At 50.3% G+C, this 19,813-nt stretch overlaps 1 protein-coding gene across 4 annotated transcripts in view; it reads left to right on the top strand.

The window, feature by feature from the left end:
• The window catches only part of HM13 (histocompatibility minor 13), a 37,976-nt gene that overhangs the window by 10,589 nt on the left and 7,574 nt on the right, over positions 1-19,813 (top strand). For 3 of the 4 annotated variants that reach the window (XR_016512763.1, XM_090286187.1, XM_090286188.1), the window contains exons 3-9: positions 2,912-2,994; positions 8,020-8,108; positions 10,062-10,147; positions 10,242-10,367; positions 11,075-11,132; positions 14,178-14,261; positions 17,990-18,026. Coding sequence is in view for 3 of the 4 variants with exons in the window: in XM_090286187.1 (XP_090142313.1) it covers positions 2,912-2,994; positions 8,020-8,108; positions 10,062-10,147; positions 10,242-10,367; positions 11,075-11,132; positions 14,178-14,261; positions 17,990-18,026 (563 nt within the window). In the remaining variant the exon portion in view is untranslated. The remainder of the gene's footprint in view (positions 1-2,911; positions 2,995-8,019; positions 8,109-10,061; positions 10,148-10,241; positions 10,368-11,074; positions 11,133-14,177; positions 14,262-17,989; positions 18,027-19,813) is intronic. The other variant, XM_090286189.1, reaches the window with a different exon arrangement.

The following is a 19,813-nucleotide window of genomic DNA, read 5'->3' on the forward strand; positions in this document are numbered from 1 at the left end:
GATGCATCTGTGTGTATTGAGTGAGGGTCTAGTTTCCATAAATAGAATTGTGCAGCATATCTCCTCTGTTTCCTTTTTCTTTCCCCATACTTTTGAGATCTCTCTGTGGCTATGTGTACATTTAGCCCATTGCCTCTGACTTGGTTTTTAGCAGATATTTCTCAGGTCTTTGCTGTGCTAATTGCCAGGCATACATATCCAGGCCCTTGCCTCAAGATCTTCTAACATTTATAGCATTTAGGATTTCTTCCTTAGGCTAGATCCCCCAGAAAGGAATTTCTGGCAGCAGAAGGAATGCACATTTTTATTCAAGGCGCTGGATGCCTGTTACTCAATCTGTCCTCCTTTCCTGGTGGTTAGCCCCAGCCTGCCTTTTGCCAGAGGACATAGCATTCCTCTTCCCCGTGTCTCCACAATGTCCACGTTGACATTTCTGAAAGGCAGCTGCCTGGACAACATGGCCACCAGGTTTCCCCTGAGCTCCAGACTGACAGCTAGTTGGTTGGTTTGCTTAACAGTGGCTGTCATGCAGCCCCTTCTCTCCTCCCCTCCTGAGTGGAGCACTGGAGTTTGTAGCTTTTCTTAAAGTCATAAAATTTACTTTATCCCATCTCATCTAAAACTGATTGTGTGGAGGCAGCTCATAAAAATTAAACTTCCTAGCAGCCGGGCACAAAGAAAGTGAGACAGTGCACACAGGCCAACCAGAAGTTCAACGGTGTGGCCAGAGAGAAATTTCCTAAGGACCCACATTGCAAAAATACTATGTGAGAGGTACCCCACATCATCATAAGTAAAACACAGTCCGCATGCCTGTGTTCATAGCATTCACAGTATAAGCCATTGATTTGCTCATTCATTCATTCACTCATTCTATAAACATTTATTGAGGGCCTGCTATACACCAGGCCCTGTGCCAGGCACTGGGGACACCAGAGGGAGAAAAACAGCCAACCCATTCCTACCCTCAAGGAGTTTTGTTATTAAGTGGTGGAGACAGACACTCATTAAATAATCACACAGGAAAATGGAAAGTGCTATGAAGGCAAAATCTGTAGCATCAGAAAAGAATAGAAAAACCATCCTGGAATGAACCCCTACTCCCACCTAGACCCTCCATCTTAGACAACAGCACCTCCATCCACCTCGCTGCTCAGCCAACACCCCAGGAGCCATCCTGCTTCCTGCTCCATCTCAGCCCTCATACCAGCCCCTTGGCACATCCTGCATCTCCAACTCCAGACCAGATCTGGAATCTGACCACTGCTCATCACTTCCCTCCCTCCCAGCCCAGGGCACCATCCTCCCTCTGCTGGATTATGCAGTGCCCTCCTCACTGGCCTCTGCGTCCACGTTTACCCTGCAGACTGCCTTCCACACAGAAGCAGACAGGTCCTCCGGGCCATCACATCATAGCCCTCCAGTTCCAGCCTGTCTCACCCAGATGCATCTAAAGCCTTTTCACAGCACTGCAGGGCCTCTCTCCCTCCTACCTTCCCAGCCTCATCTCCTGACACCCTCCCCTTGCTCTCTCAGCTCCAGACTCAGGCCCTCACTATTCCTTGCACACATAAGCATGTACCCACCTCAGGACCTTTGCACTCAAATGCCCTTCCCTCAAATATCCTCACAGCTGGTCCCTTCATTAAGGGTTCTGTTATAAATGAAGTATCATCCTATTGAGGGGCTTTCCCTGGCCATTTGTCTAAATAGCTCTCCCCTCTTCCCTATCTGCTTGTCCTGCTTGCTTTTCTTCTTGGCCCACCTGACAATACATTGCTTACTCATTTCCTTTGAGATTCCCTTTCCCTCACCGGCACAGGCACCCTGGGAGGGCAGGGACTGTCCTGCCTTATTCCTTGCTGAATCCCCAGTGGTTAGCACGATGCCCGCACGCAGTAGGCGGTAGGCAGTAAACATGAGTTGAGTTCATGAGGAACGTCCTTGTCATGGCGAGGACAGCTGCTCTGAGCTGAGAGCAGAAGAATGGTGAGTGGGGTGGCCTACGTGAAGAGAGGAGAGCGTCCGGGCAGCACGTGGTATGAGCTACAGCTGAGGCGGCCTGCCTTGGTCACCATGAGGGCCTGAGAGGCCGGGTGAGGATGGACACCCTGAGCTGCGAGAGCAGAGGGAAACTGCTGAAGGGCTTCAGGCTGGGGAGCAACGTGATCAGTCGGGCAGATTTAAACAGATTCCAGAACAGCCCTACTTGAGAGTACCCAGTGTCCCTCTGGCACAGCCAACAGCACGTTATTGCCTCCCAGTTAGAGACCCTCATAGTAACAAAGTCAGAAGATGAGGCGGGGAACATGGCAGAACGCGGCAGAGCCGTCCCAAAGTCTTGAATTTACAACATGTGACAGTCGGCTCCGGAGCACGTGAGAGCATTTCTCAATTTCACCTGACAATATAAGACCAAGAAGCAGCCGTCGGGGCTGGCTGTCATAGCTTCCAGCCATCACCATGGGGGGACTTGTCCAGCATGACGTGGAACGTGGGGCAGCATGCAAGTGACTTGTAACCAGCGTGCTCAAGACCTTGTAGAAGGACACTTTGAAGAGTACGTTCTTAGGTCCAGACAGCTGTCTTGGGACTCTGAAATCCAGACTCCCCTTCCCAACGATACTTATTTAGGACTCTAGATACAACCACAGTATTACCTGTCACCAGGTAATGAAGCCACCAAGTGCAAACCCACCGACTCCTTTGGGAGGTGCATCTGGTGGGCCTCTCGTTTTTCCCCGTAGCCACAGAAACTAGAAGGCCTCTTGTGCTGTCAGAGATTCTGGCTGACACTGTTCCCCAACTTCGGAGGGGTGCGACCAACCTCCAGAAGAGAAGCTGGGACTCTGGTTTCCTCACATCCACCGGCAACCCTGACTTTCTGTTTCTCTTTGTATTTCTGCCTCAGATATTCTCCCAGGAGTACATCAACCTCTTGCTGTCCATGTATTTCTTCGTGCTGGGAATCCTGGCCCTGTCCCACACCATCAGGTCAGAAGGCATCTCTGCAGCCTTTGAAGCAGCTTTTTCAGGAGCCAGTACAGGGTCCTGGATGAGAACATGACCTTTGGCGTCATTCAGAGCCAGGTTTGAATCCTGGCTGTAAAACCCAAAGGAGTCTTTCCTCTGTGTCACACCGTGCGTGACCTAAGACAAGAACCATAACCTCTGGGCCGCGGTTTCCTTACAGGGAGTGATAAGTGTCCTCTGGTTGTTGGGAAAGTAACATTTGTGAACAGTAATGTCATGAGCTGAGTAGTACCAGTGCCCCCCCCACCCCCACCCCCCACCAGGTGTTAACCCACTGCTATGCAAGGCACTCACGTGTGATCTTATTTCAGAGAAAGGTGGTGTGGTGGGGAGTTAGGAGTCCAGGCTCTGGAATGTGACTACAACTTTGAGTCCGGACTCTGCCATTTAATAGCCCTGTGACTTTGGGCAGGTTACTTAACTCTCTGGCCCCAATTTCCTCACCTGAATGTGGAGGAAAATACTAGTGCCTTTCCTCATGGGCCATGTGGAAAGCATTTAGCACAGCATCTGGTACTTAATGTGCTCAATAACTGCTAACTTTTGTTATTATTATCAATGTGTTAACCTGCCAGATAACCTTATTAGGTTAGCTTTTGCTTTTAATCCTGTGTTACACTTGGAAACTGAAGCTCAGAGAGTTGGCTAAGATCACACAGCTGATAAGCAGCAGAGCCAAGATTCAAACCCAGGTCTGTGTGGCCCCAGAGGCCATCTTTTTTCTCACTGTCACCTGGTCGGATTGCCACATCTTGTGTCAGTTCCATGGGAATGAAGGGCCTAGACCAGTGATCCTCAGGTAGGACTGCTGTTGGCATTTTGGACATGCCAGTTCTCCACGCATTGTGAACAGATGGCATCCCTAGCCCACTTACCAGATGGGAGTTGTGCCCCCAGCCCAACTACAAAAGCATCCCCATCTGTTTCCATCTGGCTCCTTGAAGTGGTCCAGTCTCGGGGTAAGAACAACTGATCGACCTTGAGGTAGCCAGCAGGACAGGGAAAGTTCCCAAAATGAAGGAATGAAACTTGAACTCAGCTTGGAAGGGTTGAAAACGTGGAAGAGCTGTGAAGGAGGGAGAGGCCAGGCCAGGAGTTGGAGGGTCTGTCCATGTGGAAAGGGCAATCAGAATCTTCCATAGTGGTCCGAGAGAAATCTAGAAAGAAAGAGTAGGATCTTCTCACAAAGGCATAGAAAGCCAAGGCGAGTTTGGCCTCGTTCCTCCAGGCACACTGGCAGGCCATGTATTATTAGTCAGGAGCGTGAGCTCAAGAGGCAGATGGTCCCGGAACCAAGGCCTGGCTCGGCAGGCTTCGTCATTTGTGTAAGCTACTCAAGCTCTCTGAGCGCCAGCTTTTCCACTTACTTACAAGGTGGAGCTCCTCCAAGTACCCCTGGTAGGAGCGTGGGACAGATCCAGGCACGTTACAGACCTGAGCACAGTGCCAAGCGCGCCGTGAGTGAGCTACAGGCCCGAGGTCATAGCTGGGACTTGAATTGTCTTTTGACTGAGTTCAGTGTTGTTCAACTACACCTACCTTCACCCACAAAATCTTGGTCTAGCCACCTTGGGAGAATTCTAGTCCAGCTCCCATCCTACAAAATCAAAGGCACCTCTGTGATTTGACCCCAGCAAGATAGTGACAGACCTCTTCCTTCCTGATGTGGTGGGGTCTGAAAAGTCACTTCCAGGCACTGGGACCCATCCTTTCCCATCCTGATTAGGATCTTCCACCACCCCAGCCCCCACTCCAGTTCTCACTTATTCCACCCCAGCATCTTTGAGAGGCTTGAGACCCCTATCCCTCCCCACAGCCCAACTCCCACCACAGAGTGAAGGAACCCAGGATATTTTGAAAGCCACTGGTAGGCCATTGGCTTTGCACTGGTTGTTTCATTTTTATCTCAGCAACCCTGCACGAGCCTCCATCCAACTGCCCAAGCAGAATATTTTGAACCTGTATCATTTTGACACCAAAGACATTCTTTTCCTTTAGGACAATAACTGAGGAACACTATCCCAAATCTGTCATGGATTGGCTAAGAAACCGTTGTTCATCTGCCTTTTTAACAAATTCATAATTTTTACTGATAGGCAAAATAGAACCAACAGCAGCTAAAACTGCACATGGTAAAATTTGTGAGTGACTAAAAACTATCAGAAGAATCATTTTCTTGATAAAATTTAGAGCACAAAATTTGACCTGGAAAGATTAGAACTTATAAAAATATTGGATAGCTACAGGCAAAAAGAGGTGTTCACCATACAGGGTGATATGGACTAGAAACTGTGGGATGAATGAAAATGTTACCATAAAATTTACATGGAAAAGAACTGAACTGGCTGAATATAATCTTAGTTTTTTAAAAAAAGGAGGAAGGCATAATTTGATCATGCTATTTAGAACGTTGGTCCAAGAATTAAATTTACCTTTACTCTTCAATCAAATTGAGTTTTGTAAAATACTTTCTCAAAGAAGGTCTACAGTGTTGAGATTCTGGTGAGCTGAGTTTGAGCCAGACCTTCCTCAGGATGCAGCAAGGTCTGAAGGTTTGATGCAGGGAAACTGAGACTCAGGACCACCAGGATTCACAGCTGGTAGGAGCAAAGTTAGACTTTGAGCCCAGATCTGTTTGATTCTATGGCCAATATTCTTCCCAGTTTTGGCAAAAGTGAAGGGGAAGAGAGAGCCTCAGCCAGCCACCCTCTCCCAGTGGGCCTGAGGTCTCCAGAGGATTGGCAGAGGAGGGGCCTGCTGAACGGCTGTAAGACATGAGTCCCGAGCCTCATCAACCCAGGGCTTGTAGGAGTCCTTCCACCTCCACCACCGTTTCCTAACCCACCTCAGGCCTCTTTGGAAAGAAACCGCAGGTTGGGGTTTGGGAGAAGGCGGGAACTGCAGCCTGCCTTTACCTTGCACAATCACCAACACTTGAGCCCGTGCCAAAATCCTTTCTGCCAAGGAACCTCAGCTTATTTTTATCACCTGTGAGCTCACACCCAGCTGACCTTTAGAAGGAAAAAAGGCCCTGAGAGCCAAAATTTGCTACTCTGGGAAGAGGAGGCCATGCCACCAGTTTCACTGAGCCTGCCTTCCATGCCCAGGGGAGAGGGCAGCAGGCTGTGCTCTCCCAGCAGGAAGCAGTGACCTTTAGCTTTGACATGAGCCATTGAGGGCCCCCCCAAAAAATTTGCATTTGGAGGCATTCAATAAAGCATTTGCCAGCAGCCTCCCAGCACCAGGCCTGGCATAGGTGGGATGAAGGTGATGAGACAGGACCCCTGCCCTTGAGTTCAGACTCATACCAGCCAGGTTGCTTGACTCTTGCTCTGTGTTATCCAGAAGCTCTTCTCTTGGGATAACAAAAATATCAGTGTAGAGACTTCCTATTTGAAGTTGAAACTGCAGTTAAGTTTATAGAGTGCCAAGCATTCATTTAATCCTCTTTATAAGATTATGAGGAAGCTATTGTAGTGTTCCAAATGAAGAAATTGTTGCACAGAGCAGTTAAGTAACTTTCCCAAGGTCACACAGCTAGTAAGTGGTAGTTCTGGGATTTGAACCCAGGAGTCTGCCTCCAAGTTTCATGTTCTTAATCACTGCATTCTGCTGGTTGAGAAGCCAAGCATCAAGCTTCTAAGGAAAAGGCCAGACTGGAGTGAAGGGCTTAGTTCCTTAGGCCTTCTCTCTGCCTCTACACAGGCACTCTGGCTTCATACTTCCCCAAAAGTGGTTCAGCAGACTGAGCTGAAAGCAGCTTCCAGCCTTACTCAGCCCAGCTTCTGCCTCCCAAATGCTCTGAGCCTGCTGTGGAAGGCCACTCCTGATTCCATCCTTGGGTCTGCCACATCTCTCATCATGCCACCGCCTTGCAGACCTGGAGGGATTGGCTGTTTGACAAGTGGGAAGACTGAGCCCAGACAGATTTCTTAACTCCACATCCTCTTTCTCCGAGCCCCGGGGTCTTTGAAAGAGGGCTCCCTTTACCACTGTGCCCGGGTTACCTCCCGGCCTGCCTCCATTTACCTATCATTGGAAACACCATTCTGGATTTGCCTGCCTCATTAGCCACATCAGTCTAGCTGACCTTGCCAGAGGCTTTCAAGCTCAGGCTCTGGACAGTCTCCAGTGATGAGAGGAGCTCACAGTTCTTCCGTCCCTGCTGTGGGTCCAGGGTTGGGCTAGCTTCTCCCCTGCCCGCTCTCCTGTCTTTACAGTAATCCCTGACACAGGTGGTAATATCCCCACATGCAGATGAGCCACAAAGCGACTCATCCAGGGCCACACAGCTGCTGTGTGGCAGATTAGGCTTCAGGGCTGGGACACCCAAGCTTGCTGCTAGTCCACATTCTGCCACTCCCAGGACCAAGTTGGGCCAAAAGGCCTGATACGCTCATCTTGCTCTGTAGGTGATCCTGAAAAGAAAGTCTATTCCCTGCCTGGCCAGGAAGCAGAGTATGCTGGGTAACGAGAGAAGAGACCAAGCCCCTTCTGGAGTTAATGAGGGTATTTCTGCCCTAAGGGTGGTGATTCATCTGGCTGATCAAGTCCAACAAGCTTATAAAAATCTCAAGCCTCACAAGTCAAGGGAGTGGGGTCACCATCAGGTCATCTAACTTAGTAGGTCCAGGAATATGCATTCCTGAGAAGGGACTCTCATACAGACGGTGCAAGGACTGGACTTTGGAATCTATTGCTCTCCTAAAACCAGTGTTTTAAGTGAAAGTCTGCCTCTTTGTATTTCTTGGATGATAACCAAGAGGCAGTATGGAAGCACTGGAGTCCAAGGCCCAAGGTTCACACCTCAGCTTAGATACTGACTCCCTGTGTGACCCTGGGCAGTCACTTACCCCACGAGGGCCTCTGTGTCCCAGTGTGTAAAATAGGCACAATAACACCTGAATGAGGGCTCTGGGGGTGTTGTTGGGGCTGTGATTGCTCATGGGGACTCTGGTTGCCAATCTGCTTTATCTTTTCTTCCAGCCCCTTCATGAATAAGTTTTTTCCAGCCAACTTCCCAAATCGACAGTACCAGCTGCTCTTCACGCAGGGCTCTGGGGAGAACAAGGAAGGTCAGTGCTGCCCGCTGCTTTTCCCTGCCTGGGGAGTCTTCCTCTTCCACCCTCTTTGTCCCTCCGATGTTGGGACTCTCTGGTAGAGCGATAATGGAGAAGGTGGGCTCTGGGGTCACACTGCCTGTGTTCACATCCCAACTCTGCCCCTGCCTGCACGGGGGACTCTGGGTAAGCGCCTTTACCTCTCTGAGCCTTGGATGTTTTTGTTGAGGTTTTTTTATCTGTAAAATAAAAATGATGATCTGTTACCTCCCTCATAAGCATGTTGTTAGGACATAAGTAGGTGATGAGCAGAAAGCATTCAGCACGCTGCCTGGCTGTAGTAAACACTCAGTAAAAGGTGACTGTCCTGGCTATTTTTATCATGCTACGAGAGTATTTTTAAGTGTGATTACTTTCCCACCTAAGCTTTGAAAGGGTGGTTCCATGGCTTTTTAAAAAGTTAGATGTACAGGGAATTGGGGAAAGCCTGGGCTTTGGAGATTAGTTAGGATGTGGCTTCATATGCTGTAACAGGATTATCGGTGGCTTGACGAAATGGAAGGTGTTTCTCACATAAAAATCTGAGCTTGTAAATCAGTGGTTCTCAACCTTCCTAGTGCCGCGACCCTTTAACACAGTTCCTCATGTTGTGGTGACCCCCAACCATAAAGTTATTTTCGTTGCTACTTCATAACTGTAATTTTGCTACTGTTATGAATCGTAATGTAAATATCTGATATGCAGGATGTATTTTCATTGCTACAAATTGAATGTAATTAAAGCATAGTGATTAATCACAAAAACAATATGTAATTATATATGTGTTTTCCAATGGTCTTGGGTGACCCCCAAAGGGGTGGCGACCCACAGGTTGAGAACCGCTGTTGTAAATGTTGCACTCTTTCTGGAGCCTCATGCATTCTGTCTTGCCCCTAAAGAGCAGCGATTCTTTGTGATTCTTTTTTGCATCTCTAATGCATCTGTGCCCAATAAATGATTGTTGAATTCTTTTTTAAAAGGCTAAGGTTGCACCATAGAGTCTTCGGCATCCCAGGCTCCATCCGTCTCTTGTTCTGCTACACTCAATGGCCCCTGGGTCTCCACAGTCCTACCAGATAGGAGAGGCAGGTGTATCACAGTCCCACATAGCAACAGGGGAAGCTGGAAAATGTGGCCATGAGCTAGTTGGCCTCATGTCCAAATAAAAATCATCAGGGTGCTGTTACCACAGAGGAAAGGACAGAAATTGGGGCCAACCAGCAGTCTGCTACACCCTGAAATCTGAACACAATGGCTGTGCTCTGTGACCCTGGGCCAGCCACACCTCTCTCTGGGCTCCCTTAGTAGGGACTTGGAAGTGCTGGAGACGGGCTCTGCTGCACAGCTCCCCGCAGGAGCTGACTCAGGGCTCCCTTCTGCTTCTTCTCCAGGCCCCCATCTCTTACCTCCTACCCCTTCTGCTAGTGATTTAGGGCTGTCAGCAACCTGATTCCTCTGGTGGCAAAATAGAAAGATTCCTAAAAGAACTGGGACCTTGCTAAAGACCTGGGCTCAGTGGCAGTGGGCACTGATTGAGTGTCCACTGTGTGCCAGGCAGTGTGCTGGACACTTCACAAGGACCATCTCACTTGCGCCCACAGCAGCCTGTCAGGGAGGTGACGTGATCCCCATTTTACAGATAAGGAAACTGAAGCTCAGAAAGAGAACTGCCTCCCCCATAGTCACCCACTGACAAGTGCAGACCCTGTGCTTCCAGCCACCTCCCACTGACCCCGCACCAGGCCCTTGTTCTCCCTGAGCCTCCGTTCCCTCTAGGAAAATGGAGGGGCTGGGGGTGGCTCCCGTGAGCACCCCCTGCCTGTGAGCCTCTGACAGTGCCCACAGCCGTGCCCTCCTCCGTCCAGGGGCTGACAGGTGGGAGGGGCAGCCCCGCCCCGGGGAGTGGACTTACCCGGCCTCTCTGCCCAGAGATCATCAATTATGAGTTTGACACCAAGGACCTGGTGTGCCTGTGCCTGAGCAGCATCGTTGGCGTCTGGTACCTGCTGAGGAAGGTAAGTAGCCAGGGCCTGGAATGAGGTTGGTGGGGGACTGGATGGGACAGGACAAGGGGGCACAGTGAGCTGGTCTCACTCCCACCTTCCCCAGCACTGGATTGCCAACAACCTCTTCGGCCTGGCCTTCTCCCTTAACGGGGTAGAGCTTCTGCACCTGAACAACGTCAGCACCGGCTGCATCCTGCTGGGCGGCCTCTTCATCTACGATGTCTTCTGGGTGAGTCTTCCTGCTCCCTTTCTCTGACCCAGGCAGCAGCCGTGGCCTGAAGTCAGGGCCCCAGAGAAGGTCCTCTGTGGGCCCAGTTGGCCTCATCCATGAAACGGAGAAGTAAGCAGGTCCCCCACTGGCCGAGAGCCCACCCTGCGCCCAGTCCCTTCAGCTACCCCCGTCTCTTTCTCACGGTAGCCCTGGCAGGGGTGGTTAATGCTGGTTAATGGGCCCAGCACAGGCACTGAGCTGAAAAGACAGGGGCTGCTGTTTGCACGCTCTGGCTGCACACAGCCCTGGGCTAAGGGACCTGCCACACTCGTGCTGAGAGTCATCGCTGTGGGATCATGGTCAGCCTGATGCAAGTACCCTCTCTCCAGCATCGGGCAGCCTCTTCTCCCTTTAAGTGGATAATAAAGGAAGGGCCTCTGTGAAGGGGCGGATCCCTGGGCAAACATAGGACACCTGGCCCAGGTCATCAGAGGCCCTGTTCTGACTGCTTTGACTTGCCCCTCTTTGTTGCCCAGAACCAGGAGCTCTGTAAAGTGTCCGTATGACCAGTGCTGCTGGCTACCTACTCTCAACCTCACATCTGCTCTTGAGCCCCTCGCAGCTCCCTGCAGATCCCAGACAGTGGGATGCTGAGGAGCCTGAGGTCGGCCACTCTGTCTTACCCAGTCCCTGCCTCCTTCCAGACTTGTCTCTTCTCCTTCTAGGTGTTTGGCACCAATGTGATGGTGACAGTGGCCAGATCCTTTGAGGCACCAATAAAATGTAAGTGGCCACCCCCACATGGGGAGCCCTTCTGCCCCCATCCCACTGACCCTTCCCCTTGTGGTCCCTGTTTTGGTCATACCTGCCCTTTAGTTCTTCCCCACACACCTCATCCTCCTCTGCTCCCCTGTGTCTCCAGCTGGTTCTCTTGTCCTCAGTGATTCACCTGCCTGTGCTCATGCCCAGTCGTCCACTGCCCAAGTCCTGGCCTCTAGCAACTTAGTCACAGTGTAGTGTGCTGAGGGCTGAGCTGGAGTGGGAGCGGGTACAGAGAGGGGGTGGCTGATGCACCTGCGGCAGGGCATGCAGGGGCACTGTAGGAGGGGAGACCTGAAGCTCCCCTCGCTGGATCCCTTTAGCGCCTAGCTATCGGCACCGTCTGTCCCGCATGCCTCATGCTGCCCAGTCATGTTTTTTACTGTATTTATCATTTATAAAATATTAGAAAATCAAGCTACAAGCATCTTTAAACAATGTGGAAATTGTGCTATTGCACTCTATAGCAGGCCCAGTGGTCGAGCATCTCAGGGTTGAGTTAATGACCCTCAGTGGAGTCACCGAGAGCCAAGCTGACTTCATTCCTCCCTCTCCAACATTCTCAGCATTCCTGCCTCTCCCGTAAGCTCATTCCTTCGCGCTCCCAAGCTGGCTGCCACACTTCCCAGCATTGATTCCTCACACAGCCATGTCCAGAAGCAGAAAGGGGGAGCTTTGTCTCTCTCTCATCAAAGAGAAATGTCTTTCCCTGCAGCCTCCCTTATATTTCACTGGCCAGAATTGGGTCACAGGCCCAAGTCCAAATAGTCATCAGCCAGAGGGATGGGGAAAGGCATGATTAGCGTAGAATTTAAGACTTAGACTACTCAAGAGTCACCTTCTGGGATCAGGCAACCCAAACAGGAGGCTGCCCCACACAGGCATGACAGCAGGGGCGAAGGGGAGGGTCCTGCTGGGAAGGCCTGAGTAGTGAGTGAGCTCCAGGGGGCTCACCGGCTCCCAGCAGTCGGCAGGCGCAGTGAAGTCGGCCTTGCAGAGTCAGTCGGTAGCTGTCTTTCTTGCAGTCTCATTCTGTCCTGCTGCAGACAGGACCTCCATGAGCTGGAGAGGGCTCGTGGCCACCCTGCTCATAAAGGCGGTGGTCTCAGCTCAGTGGCTCCCGGCTTTGGCTTAAATAGATGTACGGGGCCTGCGCTGGCCTGTGAGCCAAGCACTTCCATCGGGGAGATGGAGGATCGGGTTGAACAGGCCTGGGTCACTGTTCTCCCCAATGCCTCAAGGCACAGTATGTGAATTAGTGGCCACCCAGAAGTAAGGATGTCAGGTGAGGACAGTTCTCCAGAGCAACAGGCCAGATGCTGGGCAAGCCAGAGCAACTGTAATTCCCCACACGCTTTGATGGGTGAACCCAGCCAAGGTGTCAAGAAAGCTTTCCTGAGTTGTGAAGAATGGCTACACATTTACCAGGCATGCAGGGAGCAATATGGGCATTGGAAAGGTGGAGTGAGTATGGCTTCAGCAGAGGGCTGGAAGTGGGAAACTGCACAGAGGGCCCTGGGAGCAGAGCTTCAGGGAGGAATGTGGCCGAGTTTGGGGGAGCAGCAGGGAAGACGCCAGGTTTGGGACAGCCAAGGTTGTGGTGCCAGCAGTCTTGGACACTATTCATAGGCAGTGAAGAGCCATTGGATGGCTCTGGACAGGGAAATGACTGTCATATTTGGTTTCTGGTGCTTAGAATCTGGTGTTCCGGCTAGGGGAGGAGGCCAGTTGCCCTCTACTAGTAGGGGTAGAGCTTGGAGGCAGTATAGCAGAGTGGTTAGGCACACATGTGCTGAAGCCAGGCTGCCTGGACTTGAATCCCAGGTGTGACACTTGTTGGCTGTGAGGCCTTAGGAAAGAGACTTCTCCTCTCTGGGCCCTGATTTCCATATCTGCCCTTCAGAATTGAATGGACCCAGAACTGAGAGGATTGAAAGAGGGGATCTGTAAATCGTTGTGACTATGCTTTCAAAGCAGGAAGAAATCAGCAGGGAAAGACAGCTATACACTTCTCAGGAAGGCACAGGCTTGCCCACAACCCCCAGCATGCCTCTGCCCTATGGATCATTGGCCTGAGCTGGGTCACATGACCACCCCAAGCAGCGAGGGAAGTCAGGAATTCAGGAACCAGGTTGTCCCCATTGTCTTAGCCTTACTGTGCACTTGATCCATCACCTGCAAAGGCTACTGCACACAGAATTGGGGCTGGGTTAGTAAAGAAGGCATGAGGTAGCAGTTAACAATGTGCCAGTCATCTAATCTCGCCGCAACTCTATGGGCTTCTGTTGTTACACCCATTTCACAGGTGAGAAAACTAAGGCACAGAGCAGTTAAGTAACCTGTGAAATTGCACACATCAGAGCCAGGATTCTGACCCTGGAGCCCACACGTAACTGCTCTTCTGTTCTCAGGGCCCTGTGGATGAAATCCAGTTAGGATAGCCGCCTCTTCCCATAACTGGACACAGAGGGAGGGAAGGCAAGTCTTTGAATTTGTATTTATTCGAACAAGCCCGCCAGCAGGATTTCTGAGTGAGAGGCATTAAGCAAGGAATTTGTAGGTGTAGCCTTTTCTTCCTGAACACATACAGAAAAAGCCTATAGCCCAGGCTACCCCTACTTTAGAACAAAAAAACCCTGCCTGTCTAGACCCCTGTTGTAGTGAGACAGGAAACCTATCAGGTGTCAGCACCGTGAGGGCTCTTTCATCTCCATCTCTTTTACATACTGCACATGACTTTAGGGTCAGTCCTACTTCACCAAGGGGTGCAATTGCTGTATAGCTCAGTAAAGGCAGTAAGCCTTTGACCTAGATGGTCCTAGAGCCTTCCCCACTCTAACCAGCTGTGGTTTCAGATGGAGACATCAGCCTGTCAGCATCCTCTCATCTCCTTGTCCCCTCCCCGACCCGGAAATGCAGTTGTGTGAGTTTCCTACAATAGAGATGGGGGCTAGGCGTCAAAGTAAGCTAGGCTGTCACCAACTGCTCGCCTCCCTGCCTCCCCTGCAGTGGTGTTTCCCCAGGATCTGCTGGAGAAGGGCCTCGAAGCGGACAACTTTGCCATGCTGGGACTCGGCGATATCGTCATTCCAGGTGACCGGGCCAGGGTAGGGGAGTATTCCCTGGATCGAGGAGCATTACTGTGAAACAGACAGCCTTACCCAGTGGGAAAGGCGGGGAAAAAGGTGATTCCACATTGCCAGCCCTGGCTCAGCCCAGGGTTTACTGAAGGGCTCCACCTCGACATGTATTATAGAGCCCCAGTAAAGCGCCAAGCCCTGGGCTGGGCACTGGAGGGACAGTGAACAGGAGTGTCCTCACAGAGCTTCTGGCCTGGGTGAACAGGTGTTACTCAAGAACAATGAAAATAAATGTGCATGACAGACTGAAATACACTAAAATAAAAGTACGTTTCCTGACAGTCTTAAAAGAACCTGACCTCCTCACATACCTACTCCCCTCACCAGTGTTTGCAGGCATTACAAGTGTGCTGAACTGCAGAGTCCCCTTGGTCCTCCTCTCCCGTGCTGGGAGGGCTCCAGGGAGAGCATGCCTATGTGTGTAAACATGGGGGCACCGTGGCTGTGGGCCCGTGTCTATGCTCTTGGCAGAGGGATATGTGCACACACTTTCTTGTCTGCACAAGCTGGCCTTTGAACCCATTATCTGCATGTGGGTGCTGGTCAATACACTTGGGGGCGTGGGCACAGGTGCCCTTGTCTGCAGACCGTTTGTGGGCACACATCCCTGGGGACCACAGCCTTGCCTCTTCTTGGGGTACTAGCAACCTAAACGACCAGTCACGAGGCTAAGGGCAAAGCTGAGCTGCCACTCGGAGTGAGGGCAGCGGTAGCAGCTGAGATCTGGATGTGTGTCTACAGGTCTGGGCGTGGTGACAGGCAGTGAACATCCAAAGGGCATACTCGTTCCCCTAGTCCCAGAGGGTTAGAAAGACCCCAGTGCTTAAAAGAATGAACTCTTACCTTGTGTGACAGCATGGGCGGACCCGGAGAACATTGTGCTAAGTGAAATAAGCCAATCAGGGAAAGACAAGTACCACATGATGTCACTCATATGTGGAATCTAATGAACAAAATAAACTCACAAAGTGGAGACAGATTCATGAATACAGAGAACAGACTAACAGCTATCAGAGGGGAGTTGGGCAGGGGGACTGGATGAAAGAAGGTGAAGGGATTAAGCAAAAAATAAAATTAAATTAAAAAAATATATATATATGTATGTATATATATCAGACACAGACAGCAGCATGCTGATAGCCAGAGGGAAAGGGGGGTGGGGTAGGTGGAAGAGGGCAAAGGGGGGAATGGGGACAGAAAGAGACTTTGCTTTGGGCGATGGGCGCACGATGCAGTATGCAGGTGATGTTTTGTTGAGTTGTACACTTGAAACCTGCATGGCCTTGTGAACCAGTCTCACCCTGATAAATTCAATGAGATAGATGGGGGGAAATTACAGTAACTGTGAATAAAGCATAGAAATATGTGCAAAAAAAAAAAAGAGAAGAAAATGTGCAACAAATTAAAAGCCAATTTATTTTCCAACTGCAGGAAGTAATAGCAGTCCTCATAACCTGGGTGTTGTGATGCTTTCGTTTTGTAGTGTAGCAGAGGTTTTCTCATGCCATTGAGAAAACAGAAATGAGGGGACCTCCCTAACTTTACACACTAGGAAGCAGCAGGCCTAGGACTGAGATCAGATCTGACTGCAAAAAACGGTGACACTGTCAGAGCTGCTCTTAAAACAGTCATCACAACAATACGATCATCACAGCAGCTACCATTTGTCAAGTGCTGCACTCAGTGCTTTTTGTACGTTGTCTTTGCTACTCCTAACAGCCCAGTGAAGCAGAGGGTATTTCCATTTTACAAATAAAGAGTCTGGGGTTCAAAGAGACTTGCCTACAGCCTTGGGAACAGAGAGGGTATGGCCTTAAACCCAGGTGTTTCCGTAACTTGCAGTGCTGTGAGGCAGGGAGACGTGCTCCCCCAGTAAGGGGCAGCTCCATTAGCAGAAACTGAGTCCTGTGAAGCTTTTGGTTCATTCTGCAGCATGGTCTGTCACAGGCACCTGCACAGACTTCCCCAGTGTCCTTGTTGGTTGTAGTCTGGGCTTGAGGTCTTCGTGGGACATCCCTGCATTTCTGTATATACTCACATATATCTAAGTCTTTCAGCAATGACAATAAATGGAAGTGAATTTTACCCTCTCAGAGCCCATGTGATAGTCTTCAAAGAAGAAGGGGTTGCTGTAGAGCCAGATGCATTAGGAATAGTGAAAGCTCTTTGCAGAGCTCTCACCCCTGAATCAGTTGGAGAACAGTTGCAGAATTCAGCCGCCAGGGGGCACTAAATTCTTCACTTTGTTTCCAGAATGGCAGTGTTTGCTGTCCACCCACCAGCTCCCTGCTCACACACAGTCTACAGTGAGGACTCACCCATTTCCCTCTTTCAAATTAGGCATGTGGCCCTGGCTTGTTTGGCTTAGTGGGTGGAGTGGTGGCCTCTGAACTGAAAGGTCACCAGTTTCTCGGTCAGGGCACATGCCTGGGTTGCAGGCCAGGATCCCAGTTGGGGGCGTACAAGAGGCAACCAATAGATGTTTCACTTGCACATCAGTATTTCTCCCCCCTCTCTTTGTCCCTTCCTCCCCTTTTCTCTAAAAAATAAATAAAATTTTGTTTTTTAATATGATAATATAAAATTAAGCATATATTGCCAATCGGTGCTTCTGTTCAGCCAAGAATGTTTTGGTTCTTGAGAGCTTGCTCTCAACTAAATGAGATTCAACCCTTGCCCTGTCTGAACCCAAAGACCAGTGAGGGAGAGACACAGACTGGTGTCATGTGTGTCCCACATACAGAGGCTGGAGGGTGTACCCTAGGGACACATAGGCTTCAGGGTGTCTGGGCTGGGTTTTGAAGTGCGAAGAGGAGTGCGGTGGATGGACAGAGTTGACCATCCTCTCCTGAGTTCTCGAAGAGCCTCCTAATGGTCTCTTTACTCCTACTCTTTCTCCCTGCAGCCACCACAGGGGTCTTTTTCAAAATATGTTTAGTTCTCCCACTTCGAGCTCTTCCAGTGTGTCCCATTGCTCATGATAGGGACCCAGCTCCTCCTCGTGCCCCATGGACCCTGCATGACTGGTCTGTCCCCTCTGTCTCCTGTTGTGGGCTGTGACCTTACTGGCTCCCCTTGACTCCTGCCACATCCCCTGAGCCTTCTTTGCTCAGGATCTTTGCACATGCAGTTTCTTCTCCCTGGTGTCACTTCCTCAAAGAAGCCCTCCCTCCTGCCGTCTGCCCCCAGCCTGGGTCTCACCCTGATACACCCTCCAGGATGCAGGAAGCACCCTCTCAGTTATAAGCCTACACTGACTTTGGTTCTGTTTGAGCAGCATGTGCGCCTCTTGCTCCCTCGGCCGAGCTCTGTGAGGGCAGCAGTGTGGCTTACCGCTGTATCGCTGGTAGTGCCTGAGGCTAGCAGCGCTGGATGACCATCTGGCTAGATGGAGCCAGGGTGACACAGAATGGGGCTCTAAGGTGCCAGATCAGTGTGGTCCCAGGCCAAAGCAAAATCCTGGGACTTGATTGTTCTGGGCCTGATGGCAGAGAAACATGGTTTCTGCCGGGAGTTGGCAGTGTTGGCCACTCCCTTAACCCCACTGATGGATCCATGACTGGAAACACCGGATTGGAGACCCAGTAGCATGTTGGCTCCTCCCTGGCCCAGGCGGGGGGGCTACATCTCCTGAGTTGCTGGCTTCCCTGCCACTGTCTGATACTGGCTTTCTCCCTGCAGGAATCTTCATTGCCTTGCTGCTGCGTTTTGACATCAGGTAAGCTATTTCGGCCTTCCCCCTAGGCAGGGTTCTCCCTGCATCTCCACAGCAACCAGAGCAATTCTGATTTTATCTGCATTTTGCATTTTGAGGTTCTAAGTATTCAAAGGCCTGTGGCAAAAAAAGAAAGAAGAAAAAACTCGCAAGCCAAAGGATTTAAACATGTAGCACTTTCTTCCTCTTGACCTTGGCAAGTGAATGGACCTTTTCCTGCAAAGGTTTTTCATCCTTATGTTAATAGTAAACAAGTGTTCCTACCTCAGGAACATCAAGCAAATCTGGAGAGCGCTGAGCACAGGCTGACCTCAGTAGCTCCCAGGAAAATCCAGCTGCAGTCATGTCACTATCACTTTTTATCAGCCTGGGGTCAGGTCACCATGGCCCAGCTGCTCTGGCTGTTCCCCACCCTCTCCATACTCAGACCTTTTCAGTCCACTGTAGAAAGTGAGCACAAGGGGGAGAGAACGGGTCCAACTTGAGTCACCAGTTAAAACTAGAAAAGGTCATGCTGGAGTTAATAATGCACCTGGGCATCGGGCCCTGCCACCAGCAGGTGGCATTCAGTCATCCCAGTGGAGCGCTGCTGGGTGTGCGCATAAATTTGAGTTGGTTTATGAACTTCATTTCCTTGTGCCCAGTAATTGCAAAAGCAGTAACCATGCTGACAGTGGTAATGAGACACTCAATACCAGCATTATTGAAATCTAGTTTGCGCGTGAAACTTAACCTTTCCCCACTCACATGCGTTTGGGTTATCTGTGTAGTGCCACTCTGCACCTCATGAATACAGCCTTTGGAAAGGGCCTGGCCAGTTTGTAAGCTGAGGCTCGTCTGTGCCAGCCAGCTCTACTCTTGGCTATTCAGAGGTGACACAAAGAGAAATCCACAAGAGTCCTCGGACTATTTGCTGGAGACACATTCAGCTGCCAGCACCCTCAGAGGCAAAATCTCATTCCTAGCCTGGATTTGCAGGATAAGCAAGCCCTCTAGAGCTGGTTCCAGAATTTGTGCGACATTCCCAAAGGGAGTCACTTGTACCCCAGGCTTCACAGCAGACTAGCTCTCAATATACTTGCAGCTCAAGGCTTAGAAACAGCCAGAGCAAGGAGAGAAGGGGGTCAGAAGTAGTTGTCCATTTCACAAATGTCTCTAGGCATTGTCTCAGGTGCAGGGAACACGCAGAGCTTATGAGCTGGCATTGTATAGGAAAGTCACATAATAGCAGTGCCAGGCTGCATGGGGTTCAGCTGTTCTGAGGCTGATCTTGGATGAATCACCTCTAGAAGTCCCTGGCATTTTACCCATTCAGTCAGCATCTATTTAGTATTCACAACGGGTTACTAAACTATTATTTGCATCGCATTTAAAAGTAATAACTTAGCCCTGGCTGGTGTGGCTCAGTGGATTGAGTGCTGGCCTGCAAACCAAAAGGTTACCAGTTCGATTCCCAGTCAGGGCACAGGCCTGGGTTGTGGGCCAGGTCCCCAATTGGGGGCATGCGAGAAGCAGCTAATAGATGTAACTATCTCTCACACATGGGTGTTTCTTTTCCTCTCTCTTTCCCTCCCTTCCCCTCTCTCAAATAATAAATAAATCTTTTTTTTTTTTTAAGTAATAACTTAGCTTTACAGTTTCCTTAAAAGTATGTCCACCTGCATCAGATTCCCCTGGGTTTTTCAAAATGCAGGTTCCCAGACCTTGCCGGAGATGTATTAGATCAGGGAACTGGGCCTAGAACTCTGTATTTTGCATGCTTTCCTGGTGATTTTTATGCTGGCTAGAAT

The sequence above is a fragment of the Furipterus horrens genome, unplaced genomic scaffold (genome assembly GCF_987537825.1).
Source record: "Furipterus horrens unplaced genomic scaffold, mFurHor1.1.pri manual_scaffold_8, whole genome shotgun sequence".
In the NCBI taxonomy this organism is placed as follows: domain Eukaryota; kingdom Metazoa; phylum Chordata; class Mammalia; order Chiroptera; family Furipteridae; genus Furipterus; species Furipterus horrens.